This window comes from Bos grunniens, chromosome 21 (assembly GCF_055505025.1).
Source record: "Bos grunniens cultivar Pamir isolate PY7600 chromosome 21, Bosgru_T2T1.0, whole genome shotgun sequence".
Classification (NCBI taxonomy): Eukaryota; Metazoa; Chordata; class Mammalia; order Artiodactyla; family Bovidae; genus Bos; species Bos grunniens.
Window position 1 is genome coordinate 39563890 of NC_141185.1, and position 15764 is coordinate 39579653.

A 15764-nucleotide genomic window follows, 5' to 3' on the forward strand; every position below is an offset into this window, starting at 1 on the left:
CAGGATATGGTCTATAAAATAAGGAACTGGAGAGTAAAAAATCATGAAATTTAGGAAACAGTCTAACATAAGAAAGAGCAGAGACTCTTCTAGGGCAATACTGTAAGCCAGCCACAGTGCGGCCAGCCTCAAATGCAGCATAAAATGAAGTCCAGATGGTATGCTGCCAAGAGATGGGGGAAAAAACTAACTGATAGATTACTTGGTTATACCAGGAGTTTAGTTCTTCTGGAGAGCATGGAGATGAATTATTGATAAGGACACAGAAAACTAAGCAAACAAAAAAGGACAATCATTAATTTCAGAAAAAAAAATATACAAAGTTGTAGGAGAAACGAGATGCAATCGTCATTTACTACATGGACTGGTTGAGAATATTTATAGTTATAAGTACCAAAATCAATGCAGATGGTGATTGCAGCCATGAAATTAAAAGACGCTTACTCCTTGGAAGGAAAGTTACGACTAACCTAGATAGCATATTAAAAAGCAGAGACATTACTTTGCCAACAAAGGTCCATCTAGTTAAGGCTATGGTTTTTCCAGTGGTCATGTATGATGTGAGAATTGGACTGTGAAGAAAGCTGAATGCTGAAGAATTGATGCTTTTGAACTGTGGTGTTAGACTCTTGAGAGTGCCTTGGACTGCAAGGAGATCCAACCAATCCATCCTAAAGGAGATCAGTCCTGGGTGGTCAACGGAAGGACTGATGCCGAAGCTGAAACTCCAGTACTTTGGCCACCTGATGCAAAGAGTTGACTCACTGGAAAAGACCCTGATGCTGGGAGGGATTGGTGGCAGGAGGAGAAGGGGACGACAGAGGATGAGATGTCTGGATGGCATCACTGACTCAATGGACATGAGTTTGAGTGAACTCCGGGAGTTGGTGATGGACAGGGAAGCCTGGCGTGCTGCGATTCATGGGGTCATAAAGAGTCAGACATGACTGAGCGACTGAACTGAACTGAACTGACTGACTATTGTTTTAACCAAAATTATAACTATATTAGGAAGAGGTACGTGGTATATACGCAGAAGAAAAGTGCCAAATTCTCATTTTCCACAGTAAAAAGTTAGTAAAGTCTAAAACTGAAAGATCAAGAAACAGCTGTATAGGCAAGGGTATTTAATAATATGGAGGAAATTATTAAAAGAAATGACCAAAAGGATTAAAAATTGTATTCTCTGCAGAATAAAAATTTGGGGCAGAGGTACTCTTTCGGTTATAGTTTCAGTGGTCTTACTGTTTTTTAACTCTCCCATTTGAAAACTAGCATTAAAGTAAAAAGCAATTATCAAATAAAGAGTGTGCTAAGAGTGGACATTTCGTCATTAAGGAGTACTGACTTGCAGATCTGTCTAATTTCATGAAAACTACTAGAGGCCCACAGCAAGGAAAGATGCAAACAACGCCTTCTCCCACAAACAAAACAATTTATTTCTTATTTCTCTCTGCAGTCACCAGCCTCCAAGATGATACCAGTAATCTTCACCTCTCAGCATTCATGCTCTCACACAACCTACACTGAAAATCAGCTATTTGTATTACCAAGAGTATGGCAGAGACGACAGTGGGTTTTTCTTTCTTTCTTGCATTGAAGTACAATTAATTTACAATGTTGAGTTAGTTTCTGGTATACAGCAAAATGACTCAGATACACACACACACACCATTATGGTTTATTGTAAAATACTGAATCTAGTTACCTATGCTATACAGTAGGTCCCTCTTGTTTATCTATTTTATAAATAGCAGTATATATCTGCTAATACTAAACTCCTGATTTATCCCTCCCCCGTCCCCTTCCCCACTGGTAACCATAAGTTTGTTTTCTATGTCTGTGAGTCTATTTTTGTTTTGTAAATACGTTCATTTGTATCATTCTTTTAGATTTCATATACAAGCAATAACATTCTGTACTTGTCTTTCTCTGCCTGACTCACCTCCCTTAGTATATATAACTGCTAGGTTCATGACAGTGCATGACTTCTAATGCTAGGTTACAAGTATTTCAGCATCAGCCTTCTTCTCTTGGATAGCTCACTCTGGGAGAAATTGACAGTCTGTTATAAGGACAATCAAGAAGCACTGAGGAGAGGCTCATGTGGAATAAAACTGAGGCCTCTGTGCCAACAGTAAGCCCGACTTGCCAGTCATGTGAATGGGCTGCACTAAAAGCGGGTCCTCTAGCCCATCAGGCCTTTAGATAACCGCTGCCCCAACTAACACCTAGCTGTAACTTCATGAGAGATCCTGAGCCAGAACTATTCAACTAAGACATTTTTAAATTCCTGACCCATAGAAACTGTGGGATAATGTTTACTTAATGCTTTAACCACAAAGCCTTTTGATTTAAAATGTATTATGCAGTAACAGAAAACCAATACAATTTTCTTCTTCAACTTTTTAGACAGTAATATCTATAGTTATTCATTTAAGATCTACTATGGCTGTATATTGTCACCCTATTTATTTAACTTATATGCAGAGTACATCATGAGAAACGCTGGACTGGAAGAAACACAAACTGGAATCAAGATTGCCGGGAGAAATATCAATAACCTCAGATATGCAGATGATACCACCCTTATGGCAGAAAGTGAAGAGGAACTCAAAAGCCTCTTGATGAAAGTGAAAGTGGAGAGTGAAAAAGTTGGCTTAAAGCTCAACATTCAGAAAACAAAGATCATGGTATCCGGTCCCATCACTTCATGGGAAATAGATGGGGAAACAATGGAAACAGTGTCAGACTTTATTTTTCCGGGCTCCAAAATCACTGCAGATGGTGATTGCAGCCATGAAATTAAAAGACGCTTACTCCTTAGAAGGAAAGTTATGACCAACCTAGATAGCATATTCAAAAGCAGAGACATTACTTTGCCAACAAAGGTTCGTCTAGTCAAGGCTATGGTTTTTCCTATGGTCATGTATGGATGTGAGAGTTGGACTGTGAAGAAGGCTGAGCACCGAAGAATTGATGCTTTTGAACTGTGGTGTTGGAGAAGACTCTTGAGAGTCCCTTGGACTGCAAGGAGATCCAACCAGTCTATTCTGAAGGAGATCAGCCCTGGGATTTCTTTGGAAGGAATGATGCTGAAGCTGAAACTCCAGTACTTTGGCCACCTCATGCAAAGAGTTGACTCACTGGAAAAGACTCTGATGCTGGGAGGGATTGGGGGCAGCAGGAGAAGGGGACGACAGAGGATGAGATGGCTGGATGGCATCACGGACTCGATGGACGTGAGTCTGGGTGAACTCCGGGAGTTGGTGATGGACAGGGAGGCCTGGCGTGCTGCAATTCATGGGGTCGCAAAGAGTCGGACACGACTGAGTGACTGATCTGATCTGATCTGATCTGATGGCGTATGTATCAAGGTGTTTTATATACATTACCTCATTTAATTCTTAAAGTATATCTATAGGTGGATACTCCAGAGCCCTAACAGCAGAGACTAGCTACCTCGGCTTCTTCCTACTTTACACATAAGCCTAGATACCTCTGGATTTATCCTTTTCCCAATTAAGAAGGCAGCTGTGGACCTCTTCCTACCAAATGCCAACTTACTATAGGAGCTCTGTATGCAATTCCCAGTTACACATTAGGACTCATCTGAGATGAGTCTAACAATTTTCTCACCTTTCCTCTCCTTTTCTATCCTTGAACTGGATTTTTCCCATCATCATTTAAAGTTCCTACCTCCAGTTTCACACAAACTTGTGTACACAAGTACACACACAGTTTCCAAGTACTGCTTTCTTCAAACTTTCAACCAAGTTTTTTGAGTCCCTCATATTCCCAATGTCCACTTTCCTACACATTTCCTCTTATACTTCTAAACTTCAGCCCAGACTAATCTGATTTCTCAAAGTATCAATGAAAGAGTTCTAACTAGAATTACAATATCTTCTCTACAATATTCAACGGAGCTAACAATTTCCTCCTCTTTGAAACATTCTTTTTCTACTGACTTTCACAATACCATTTTCCATGTCTCCTATCTCACACTTCTGCACCACTTGCAAGCAGAAGCGATGACTGGCTTTGTTCCAGACTGTCTTTAAAAAGATGTTAATATAATGACTAGCCTTGGGAGATAAACACAGTGTCTCTTATTGGAGCAAAGGGCAGGCATGCAACCGTCCGTTGTGAAAGATTTGGGTTCCCTAAGTCAGATTTCCTCTTCGTTAACACAACCTCGTGTGCAGGTTTTACCTGACCCTCTTCAACAAATGCTGGTACCAAGCACACCGCTTTGCTATGGGTAATAAACTATCCATTGTCTCTGATCCAACAGTTTTGTGTCTTCTGCCAGCATTTAGGAAACTGTCAGTTTAACTTGCAAGGACAGCAAACTGTTCGCTCCTTTACAGTTCTTAACATTTTCTGGCAGCCCTGTTTTGGTTTCCTGGCCGACCTCTACTCCTTTGTCGTTGTTAAGTCACTAAGTCACGTCCAACTCTTAGCGACCCCACGGACCCCAAGCCACGGCTCCTCTGTCTACTATGTCTCGGAGTTTGCTCTAATTCATGTCCATTGAGTCAGTGATGCTAACTACCCGGCTCATCCTCTGATGCCCCCTTCTCCTTTTGCCTTCAATCTTTCCTTTACCTGATCTTCAAATGTAGGAGTTCTTCAGAGTTCATATCTAGGCTCACTTCTTTTCTCACTCCATACTGTCTCCTCTTAGGAGCTTCAGTTGATCCCGTGGCTTCAACATACTATCTCCACAGTAATACCAAAATATTCTTCTGCAGTCCAGGTCTGTCGCCTGAGCTCTAGAACCATGCAGCTAATTGCCTCACAAACATCTTTACTTGAATACTGGTATGTGCCCAAGCTCACTAGTACCTAAACGGGACTCAATGATCTTCCCTCTGCCCTGTCCCATATCACTATCATCTTCTGTGTTCCGAAGCTCAGTGAACAGCACCACCATCCACCCACATGCTTATGCCAAAGCATCTAGGCATCATCCTTAAGTTATTTGCTTTTCCCACCATTTTGACATATGTACTGAAGGTTCAAAAACAATGGTGGATAAAACTGCTGGTGCCTTACAGGACTCAGAGCAATGGCACCAACTGTACTTGTACTCACTGTATTCTTCATTTTCACTGTATTGTTCACTTTCATACAAAATACCAGGTTCACTTAAGAATGTCCTTGATGAAGCAGAAAAAGTATTAATTGTATTAAATCTCAATCACTGAGGTCAAGTCTCAATATTCTGTGTGACAACAATTAAGTGTATAAAAGCATTTCTGCTCAAAACCAAAGTACAATGGTTGCTTGAGGGAAAAACACTTGTGTGACTGAATTACAAGCTAAATTAGCCAGTTTTCCCAAAGAATACTATTTTTACTTGAAACAACAACTGACAAACTCTGGTTATTCAAACATGGATATCTGGCTGACCTTTTTTCAAAAATGAATGAAGTAAGCCTGTCTGTCTCTTATCTAGTCCCATCAACATCTACTCACTGTGTGCACTGAAGATCTTTGAGAAATAAAGTTTCACTGAGTTATACAGATCTGTCAAATGCAGACACATGTTATTATACAATATATAAAAAATGCAGACATACATCTTTATTAGTATCACCACAGCCCCCCTTTAACATGGGCACCGAGAGCCCCCAGGCAGCTATGCACTCTGAAAGACTCCTGCCTGTGCCAGTACCTGGATCAAGAAACTCCGCACAGAACAGCCTTTGCCTTGCCACTGCCTGCACTTTCCCTGCAAGCTGCCTGCAGGGTCACACAATGAGCAGCTGCTGCTTCTGCAAGCCCCCATGTGTCCCATGACTCTGAAGGACTCTTGCCCCCACCAGCATCTGTTATCCATACACATCTCCACACCACCAGATGCGGCTTGCCCAGTCCCCTGCCTGATCGAGGATGGCCTACTGCTTGTGCAGCAACTCCAGACCAGCTCCAGCCTGACCAAAGCAGCAAACGTCTCTGCTATCTAATGAGTTAAACCACAACTTCTCCAGTGATCTCTGACTCGCTTCCAATCTGCTGTTCCTTGGGTATTCTCTGTCAGCCTTACAGTAACATGTAATACAGCATTTCCAAACATCTTACAGTTACTCTTGTATCACAGTTAATAATTATTTATATTAAATTTCCCTTTCCATTACTAAACTGTGTGCTTTCTTAAGCACAAAGATACCATCTCAGCCATCTTTCACTCGCCAGGAACATGTCAGTACTCCATGCTAACTGAATGAATTAAACAGGGTTGTTGAGAGATACATGCACCAAGCAGAGAACTGGGCTGGATTAATGCCACCTGTTCTAACCAGGAATTTCTAGAATCCTACCAATCTGGAAAGCTAATCCTTTAAGGATAGGTAATCAAAAAGACACCTGGGGAACCAGAACAAGCCGGTGACTTAAACTGAAAAAGTACAATAATGTGTGTTATCATACTTCTGAAATGAACTGATAACAATAGATATCCTTTTGATCAATTACTCAGTAGATCTAAGAGGTGGTTCAACCTTTAAAGAAAAGATGCTGAGGCCTGCTGTTTTACATGGGAGGCGGCTGATGAAAAGCGTCTCCAGGACTGCAGATCTTACCACTGAAGGTTAAGTGGCTGCTACCAAGATTAGGCAATGTAATGCATCTCTCAGTGCCGGGCTCAGAAACCGGCCTACAGATACGTTTTGTTTTACACAGAGTTTTAACATTTTAAAGTTCAACTGCCAACACTGAAATATTAGAGATTTTTTTAAACAGGAAAACCCAAATTTCTGGCTCCTTAAGATAAAGAGAAAATTTTATAACTCCAATCTCACATTTTTGCTGGAACTGAGTAGCATTTACTCCTTTATATAGGGCATCTGCTCTCCAGTGTAACACAATTACAGCCAGAGCCACTCTGCTTGTATATGGTGCCTCTACAGTCCTGTAAGCGCGAGCATACAACCCCCAGCACAGCAGTTTTACACACACAGGCTTTGGATTCACAGGTCTCTGTTCAAACTTCTCCTCCACCGCTTATTACGTAATACTTAGGAGCAGTATCTTGGCCAAGTGGATAATAACAGAACTTATCCTAGAGTGAACACAGTAAATAATAAACACTAACTAGCACTTTATTAATGCCATTAAATTGGGAAACAGAATGGTATTAAGGGGGGTGGACACTGGTCTGAAATCAGAAGATACAAGTCTAAGACTAAATCTTCTCACTTAGAAGATATGTGATCTTAGGCAATTTATTCAGATTTTTAGTCTAATTTCTTTATCTGCATAAAACTATCTTCCCTGCCAACCACAAAGCAATGTGGTAAAGACAGATAATGTAAAAGGGTTTTGTTATTTCTCAAAAGTGATCATTCCAGGTTTAAACAGTAGATGGAGAAATTACCCATAGGAGATACCAGTATTAACAACAGGCTTTAGGTAAACTAAATATGAAAGAGTAATATACTGAAGACTGAAGCAAGGAGAAATTACTCAAACACTCTAGGCCTGCCTAAAGCCTCATAGAGGGTATCTTTGGAGTCCAGACTAAGAGAGTAAGTGGACTGGTAAGAACCTGCTTGAGTAGCTTTAGGGTAAACCTAAAATCCCTGTTTGAGGCCAGGAGCCTAGAGAAAAGATTAAGAAACTGTTTTAGAAGGCCCTGTAACCCCAGGTCTAAGAGGTGGTTCAACAACAATGATTTTGCAACAGTATTAACTCACCCCCATGTCTCATTAGTCAAGGTATTGTTTCTCTCTCCCTAACCAGTACCAGGCTGGATGGGATTGATTTCCAATAAACAACTCTGACCTTTGCTGCTGCTGTTTTAATTTTGCTATGGAGCACCTAAGGCGGCGGAAAGAGAAAACAGATTCCTGCTTCTTTAAGATTTTTTCTTGGCACTCACTGACAAAGGTAGAGAAAACCAAACAAAACAGTATCTATTATTGACAAAGGTACAAGCAAACTCACTCTTCTCATCTGCTCCTGGTAAGCATGTGATCTTGCACTATCTGCTAACACAACAGGCGGACTTCATGATGCCTGTCCAAACTGCCAGCTGTGGAATGGAGAGTGCTCAGTGTCCCATTACCTCCCTGGCTATAGCACTGAAGCAAGAGCCAACCCCTTGGCAGGTCAATGACCAATGGCCTAGTGGAAAAAATACACTAGGACAATTAGATTCCTCTCTCAGGAATTTGCAGTCAGGACACAGACTGAACCAGAAAGTTGTTAAGCACTAAGCTAGAGACAGAGGCTGCCATTTGTGGCCGTGTATCAATGTAGCAAGCGGAGGCAGCTTGTCTGCAGTGAAGCAGAGGGAGCAGAAGAGTGGAGAGGGGTCAGGAAGCACTGAGAGGAACATTAAAGAGCTCTCTTAATTCCAGGCCCACTGCCCATTTTCTTGAGATACAGCCACCTTTCATTGCCTAGGAGCTCTGTAATATCAGAATAAATCTTTCTTCACTTGAGCTAGTGGGTGTCTGTTCTCTGCTACCAAAAGGACCTAATCCAGAACAGAAACTATCTACAAAAGCAAGTTAAAACCAACAGACCACTGGACAAAATATGGAAGGCTGGTGAATGCATGGTTATAGATGGAATAGAATCACATTGTGCTAAGTCGCTTCAGTCGTGTCCGACTCTGTGTGACCCCATAGACGGCAGCCCACCAAGCTCCCCCGTCCCTGGGATTCTCCAGGCAAGAACACTGGAGTGGGTTGCCATTTCCTTCTCCAATGCATGAAAGTGAAAAAGTGAAAGTGAAGTCGCTCAGTCGTGTCCAACTCTTAGCGACCCCATGGACTGCAGCCTACCAGGCTCCTCCGTCCATGGGAGTTTCCAGGGAAGAGTACTGGAGTGGGGTGCCATCGCCTTCTCCTGAATCACATTAGGTAAAGGTAATCCTTAGCAAGTTATGCCTTGTGTATAAACATTATAAGCAAACTATTTCATTGCTTACCCAACTTACTGCCCTTTCCAGAGTCCATGGGAGAGACAAGATTAGAAAACAAGGATTTGTGCTCCTGTCAGTAAGATAACTGACCAGCAACAGATGTCTGATTTGCCCAGTCAAACTATAGGTTAACTGTAGTCGCTCAGTTGTGTCCGACTCTTTGCGACCCCATGGACTGTAGCCTACCAGGCTCTGAGGAGCCTCTCAGTCCATGGAATTTTCCAGGCAAGAGTACTGGAGTGGGTTGCCATTTCCTTCTCCAGGGGATCTTCCCAGCCCAGGGATCAAACCTGGGTCTCCCGCACTGCAAGCGGACGCTTTACCATCTAAGCCACCAGGGAAGCCCTTAAAACAATAGGTGAAAAAGTCATTTAGGGATATAGGCATTATCGGGCTGGTAAGCCCAGCATAACATACAGAGAGGGCTGGCAGTGGCAATACTGTTTATTACACAATACCAGTAAGTAAAGTGGGCTACAGAGAGAGAAGACTGGAGAGCAGACATTCAAAAAGAAACAAGGGTAAAGAGAACAGGCAATCTCCACATGACAGAACGAACAGCCTCTGGCTTAGAAATTCTAGTTTCCATGAGGCCTGACTGAGCTTTCTTCCTTTGCCATTGGATGTCTGGAAACTGCAACAGCATCTTCTTTCTTGAATGCTGAGTTAAGTGAGTTTTTGTTCCTTATACTGACTGAAAGGCAATGACTGGAAGAGACAGTACATATACAGTACCAGTGAAAAAGAAAAGTACCTGATGGGGATGGAGGAAACAATAATGTCAATCCAATAATGCTATATAATGAGCTGGCATCAAAACTTAACTACCTCACACACAGCTTTGTTTATAAATACAGAAAAGATGGTAACAACTTCAATATTCAAAGATCTGGTAACTAAACCATGAGGCTTTCATATAGACAATACTGTGCAGCCCTGAGAAGCTGTAGAAAAGTGTATATAACCCTTTCTACTCAAAACTCACACTCCCTGGTTCATAAACCACACAGATTGAGAGAGCAAGGGATACTTGTATTCAATGACAAACAAAGATGTTCGTGATGTATTAAATTAAAAAAGATTACAAAACAATATACATTGTATTTTTGTTAAAGTAGCACATTTACATATATTTATATATGCACATAAAAATGAAACTGTCTCTACACTGCTTATAATGTTTCTGTCTGTGATTTTGAATCCCAACCTAACTTCTTATACTCAATAAAAACTCTCCTAAAAAATTAAATACAGATTTTCTTTTGGAGATTGTAAGGTAGGATTTGGAAAACCAAGTCCTAGCTCCACTACAGGATTGAGCAGTACTACGGTTACAAAGGAAGCAATTAGGAAGGGAAAGAGAAAGATGAATGAGATAAAATGAGATAAAGAAGGCAGCCTGAGGCTTTATACCAGCCTGAAAGCCCTTTTGCCCAATAACAGCCACTTGCTAAAATATGTTTCACTAGAGCCAGGCCAGCGTCTTCACCGCCCTCCTCCTCACTCATTTTCATTTATGTCTTCCATTATGCTTGCCAGCCATTCGAAATCCCCCAAGTGTTAACTGGCCTCTGTAATCCCTCTGCCATTCTAAGCAACAGTGATTTCTCTCTTCCTGGGAACCAGGTATATTTTCAAATTCAGAGATCTACTTAAGAAAATCACTCAAAATTTCTAAGGTTGTAGTCAGCGCACTCAAGTGCCAGGTAAACAGCTCCAGATGGTTAAAACAGCATTTTGCCACTAGTGAGATTATATAAGTTTAAAATGTGATCAATATGCATGACGTGCATATTCCACTACTGTAAGGTAGTCGCCAAGTTGTGTCCGACTCATTTGCAACCCCGTTTGCTAGTCCTAGCAGGACTAGCCTGCCAGGCTCCTCTGACAATGGGATTTTCCACTCAAGCATACTGGAGTGGGTTGCCATTTCCTTCTAATGGGGATCTTCCCGACCCAGGGATCCAACGTGAATCTCTTGCACTGGCAGGCAGATTCTTTACCATTGAGCCACCCAAGGAAGCCCTTCCATAAGGATCCGTTGAGTATAAACTAGAGAAGCAAAAAGGTAAAATGGCAATAAAAAAGCAAAAATCAAATAATTTGTGTTGTATTCTATCTAAGAACAGACTTAATAAAGGGAAGCATTGTTAGTGAGTCAGACAGCCTAGGCTAGTTCACTCACTTTTCCCTTGTCTTTCTCTATTGCAAAAGTCAGAAAACGGAATCTTTCAGGCTTTAAAGTTGAGAGAGCTAAGAAAATTTTGGCCAAGGAGATAAGCTCCTGGGGAGGGTTTTTCTTCCTGTTTTGCCCTTCCACCTGCTTATAATATGTACATAATGCCTGGAGGTACAACAGCTATTTGCAACCCCCAAAATGAAAGCAAACAGAAAAAAAGAGAAAAGCCTAAGTCCCTGCTGATGTTGGTGCTATATAGTCCCAGTATGTCCACACCCAGACTTCTTATTAGATGAGAAAAATAAACCCCTATTTGTTAGAGTCACTGTACAGGAGGATTCTGGTTCCTGCAGCTGCAGGCATTCCTGACACAGTTAGCAGGGAGCTTAGAAGAGTGTTCTAGACTACATTTTCTCCCCAACACGTAAGAGAGCCAGAACGTTTTCTCTTCATTAAGTTACTCATTACAACCATGATTCTCAGCCTGGTAGGTATCTGAACGTGGGAAGCAGAGAACACAGTGGTCAGGAACCGTCGTGATCACCAAAGTGAAAATGAAGTCCCTCAGTCGAATCCAACTCTTTTCGACCCCATGGACTGAAGCCTACTAGGCTCCTCCATCCATGGGATTTTCCAGGCAAGAGTACTGGAGTGCGGTGCCATTGCCTTCTCCGGGTGACCAACAAAGCAATGTCTCTTAAGCACAGGTCTGGGAGGCCATTCAATTTGGTCCCTCCACAAAAATCCAACAAGGATTTTTCTGTTTTTCTACTCAAGTTTCTACTTTCTTTCAATATCAATTCTTCCAAATTTTATTCCCTATTAAACACTCATTAAGAAATTATTTTGGTAACTATACAATAAACCTCTCATAGTAACCATTCTATTAAAAAAAAAAACAACAATATCTTAACCCCAGAGAAATAAAACCCAAATTTCTGTTTTAAAGGCATTTATATATACAGGTGTTCTATTATTATATTTATCATGGTTATAAAAACCCTGGTACTCTGGAATTCAATTATGTACAGATGCTCACAACAGCTTATTTTCCAGAGATAATATAGCTCTTACACTATTGATCATTCTCTCAACGTATTTTATAGTTGTTTTGATTTCCTGCATTTGGGAAATACAGGCTATCTTCAAGTAGGCACATTTCCACAAATTATCCACAGAAAGAACTTATACTCAAAACTAAAAACATCCCCACATATGTTCTTTTACTTTACTAAGCTATAAAATGTGGGTTAAGAAATTTCCAGGCTAGAATCACTAGATATTTGAGATAAGTGAAAGTCACTCAGTCATGTCCAACTCTTTTTGACCCCATGGACTACAGTCCATGGAATTCTCCAGCCCAGATCAGAATACTGGAGTGGGTAGTGTTTCCCTTCTCCAGGGGATCTTCCCAACCCAGGGATCGAACCCAGGTCTCCCACATTGCAGGTGGATTCACCAGCTGAACCACAAGGGAAGCCCAGATATTTGAGATAAGTACAGTGGGAAAAAAAAGATCTTTCTTGTATATAATCAACTTAGCTGTTCCCTTTTCAAAATTAATACAAACTCATCAGTGAAGAGATAAAATAAATGTGAATGAACAACACATAGCACTAAGAAAAGATAACCTCTCAAATCACAGCAACTAAATATGCACAGTAAAAGATTTTGGTGAAATGTTTATTTTTAAATGGCAACCTAATTCTCAGACAGGCATCTTCTCCAAAATACACTCTAAAATATCTAAATCTTCTCAGAATACACAAGAAAATACTGCTAGAGTATAAAACCTACAGAAAAATCAAAAGCAATCTTAACCAACACAAGAAGGGAAAAAACAAAAACAAAAAATCCCAAGGTTAAAGAAAACTTTCCAAAACTACAACAGATTTGGCATTTAATTTCTCTTTTCACTGAAAAGTCAGAAAAGAATAATCTAAATTACTCTTTCAAACATGTCTTCCCTTTAGTAGCCTGGTTGAGAAAGTTACTCAGTTGTCAATAAAGTCAAGGCTTCATCCAATACTATGCGGTTCCGCCAAATTCACTCTTCTGAGGCTTCAGTGAAAGGTTTGATCCTGATCAGGAGCCTGCAAAGGTCTGCCAAGAGGGCTGGTGCACAAGCCTGGGCAAACCATGCCCTGGTCAACAACTCAAATCAGTGGGCCCTATTGATGATTCCTAATAAAAGGACACTAGATAAAGAACTCTTGGAACTGTTCACTTGAAAAATTAAAATATACATTTAATAGCTCTAGAATATCATCAGTCAGGTTTTTATTGCTTTTAAAAATGTATTAGTAGTTTCTTCAGGGAAAGAAAAAATCATTACAAAACTAACAAGATTTGAAAATAAGAAGCTACGGTATGGGCTTACATCCTCCTCTCAGGAAAGCTGTCCCAATGTTAGAGATATGTGTAGGTGTGCCTACTATGACATGGTGGGAATAAACTTAAAATTTCTTCAACTCAGCTTGACAAATGCATTTTTATTATTAGAAACTAAATAAACCCAAGAAAATGTAAGCAACATTACCATACTTGGTGCCTCCAAGTCTAGGAACATTGAAGAACTTCTTATGTGAAGTGTCATTTAATGTTTCAATAAGGTACTCAAAGGCATATCCTGGGAAGAAAAAAAAAACCTTTCATTATACACTGTTACAAAGTGCCTTATTCAAAGTGAAAACACCTAGAAACCAGATTTGTCCAACAGAATTTTCTCCAATGGCACAAATGTTCTGTATCTGAGCTGTTCAATAAGGTAGTCATTAGACACATGGGGCCACTGACCACTTAAAATGTGGTTACAGAGACAGAGGAATCCTTTCAAATTTTATTTAATTAATTTAAATAGTCACACGTGCCTAGTGTCCACTTTACTGGACAGTACAACTCTAAACCATGACTCCTTCAAACAAAAACTGGCAAAATAACTCCTGAAACGCGATAATAAAGAATATCTGGAAAGGGACAATAAGAATGATTTAAATGATGTATACACACGTTTGTGAAGACATGTCCTGAAAATTGCATAAATACAAACAGGGCAATTTGAGAACACCACAATTATGTTAGAACTGATTTTTTTTAAATAATCAAAAGATAGACGTTTACACAGCATTCAACAACATGAACAAAATCAAAAGCAAACCAAACAACTTATCAGATAAGACCTTAATAGGCCTTAAGCCTAAAGGTAAAAGTGAACAACAAAATATCTGGGTAAAATAGCAGATTTTCCCTAAAAGACCCGTCTTTCTGGTTATGCACGAATTGAAGCTTATCTACGAGGACCCACGGGTCTCATCTGAATGTGCCCCTGCTTCTCAGGTTCTTGGGGGAAGTGGCAGAGAGGCACCCTTGAGGTTACAGAACCTTGAGATCTTTTGTGCAGACTCACTGCGGTGGGTGGGCAGGACCCCCAACACTGTTAGAACCTTGGTCTGAAATGAGATGCGATAAGCATAGCCCACTTTCTGAGAGTACATAATGTTTTTCTTTTTCTGCTGAGGGGGAAGAGAGGAAGGTGGATGGTGGGGGAGGAGGCCCAGCTCTGCAATAATTAATGGTCAAAGAACCGGCTGACCAGTGATCGGCCTTGACCACCCCCGACCCTGCTACTAGAGGCAAAGAGAGAGGGAGGGGCTTGAGTCTGGACAGCGGAATAAACAACTAGCTGCGTGAGACCCAAGCGATGAGACACTGGCCCCCATCCTCATCTCTTACAAATGGGGGAGGGGGAGGGCGGGGAGAAGAAGATGGTGGGCCTTTCCTCGACCTTAGGGCCACTAAGGAACATAGGGAAGCCCTGGCAGCCAACAGCGGCGCCAACAAGCTGAGGCCGCCAAGGGTCAAAGCCAGCGGCGGAGCAGACGTCCCCGGCGGGGTCACGCTGAGGGGCGAGGGCTGCGAGGCCGGGCTCTCGCGGCCTAGGCGCAGAGAGTGCGGCCCAGCAGGCAGGCCCCTGGGGAGCAGGACCTGAGCCCGGAGGGCCCCCGCGCCGGCCAAGCGACTCCAGGCGACAGAAGCAAAGAACTCGGAGCCCGGGTAGCGCGCGTCTCCACTGCCAGATCCAGTTGGTGGACTGAAACTAACCTGCACTTGGGGCGTCCATCGCCGGAGACCATATTATCCCTGCGGGGAGGGGGCCCGCGGGGGAAGGAGGGGGAGGCCGGGCGGGGAAGAGGGGGAGGAAGGCAAGCGGACCGGCACGGGAGGAAGGAAAAGAGCAGTCTCGCGCAAACACCGCGAGAGCTGCAGAGCCGGCCGCAGGTCTCAGCTCGCGGGATTTGCCTCCCAACTCTCGCGAGATCCTAGGACGTGGAAACAAAGAGAAGGGGGCGGAGCGAGGCGGAAGGCTAGTCTTTGCGCAGTAGCTTCTGTTCGCGCAATTTGGGGCAAAAGGCTGGAGAGGCGGTGGCGTAGGCGTCACTGCCTCTGCCGTCTTAAAGATCTGTTACATAGTTGTAGCCTCAAGTGTCCAGTTGAGGTTGTGAGGTCCAGCGGTGTATGGGCTCCTACAGGGTATCCGGTGGGGTGTATGTGTGGAGGAGGAGGAAGGTCGGAATTGGGACTCTTAAGAAAAACAACAGGGAGAACCGCTTTCTCCTGAAGATAAAGCTTTAGGTTAAATCTGTCACA

At 42.1% G+C, this 15764-nt stretch overlaps 1 protein-coding gene across 2 annotated transcripts in view; it reads right to left on the reverse strand.

The window, feature by feature from the left end:
* Positions 1-15488, reverse strand: part of IREB2 (iron responsive element binding protein 2) — a 52938-nt gene extending 37450 nt beyond the window's left edge. For both annotated transcript variants that reach the window (XM_086364024.1, XM_086364026.1), the window contains exons 1-2: positions 15219-15488; positions 13657-13746 (exon numbers count right to left, since the gene is read on the reverse strand). In XM_086364024.1, coding sequence (XP_086220150.1) covers positions 13657-13746; positions 15219-15237 — 109 coding nt within the window. In that variant the 5' untranslated portion in view covers positions 15238-15488. The remainder of the gene's footprint in view (positions 1-13656; positions 13747-15218) is intronic.
* Positions 15489-15764: the final 276 nt, after the last annotated feature.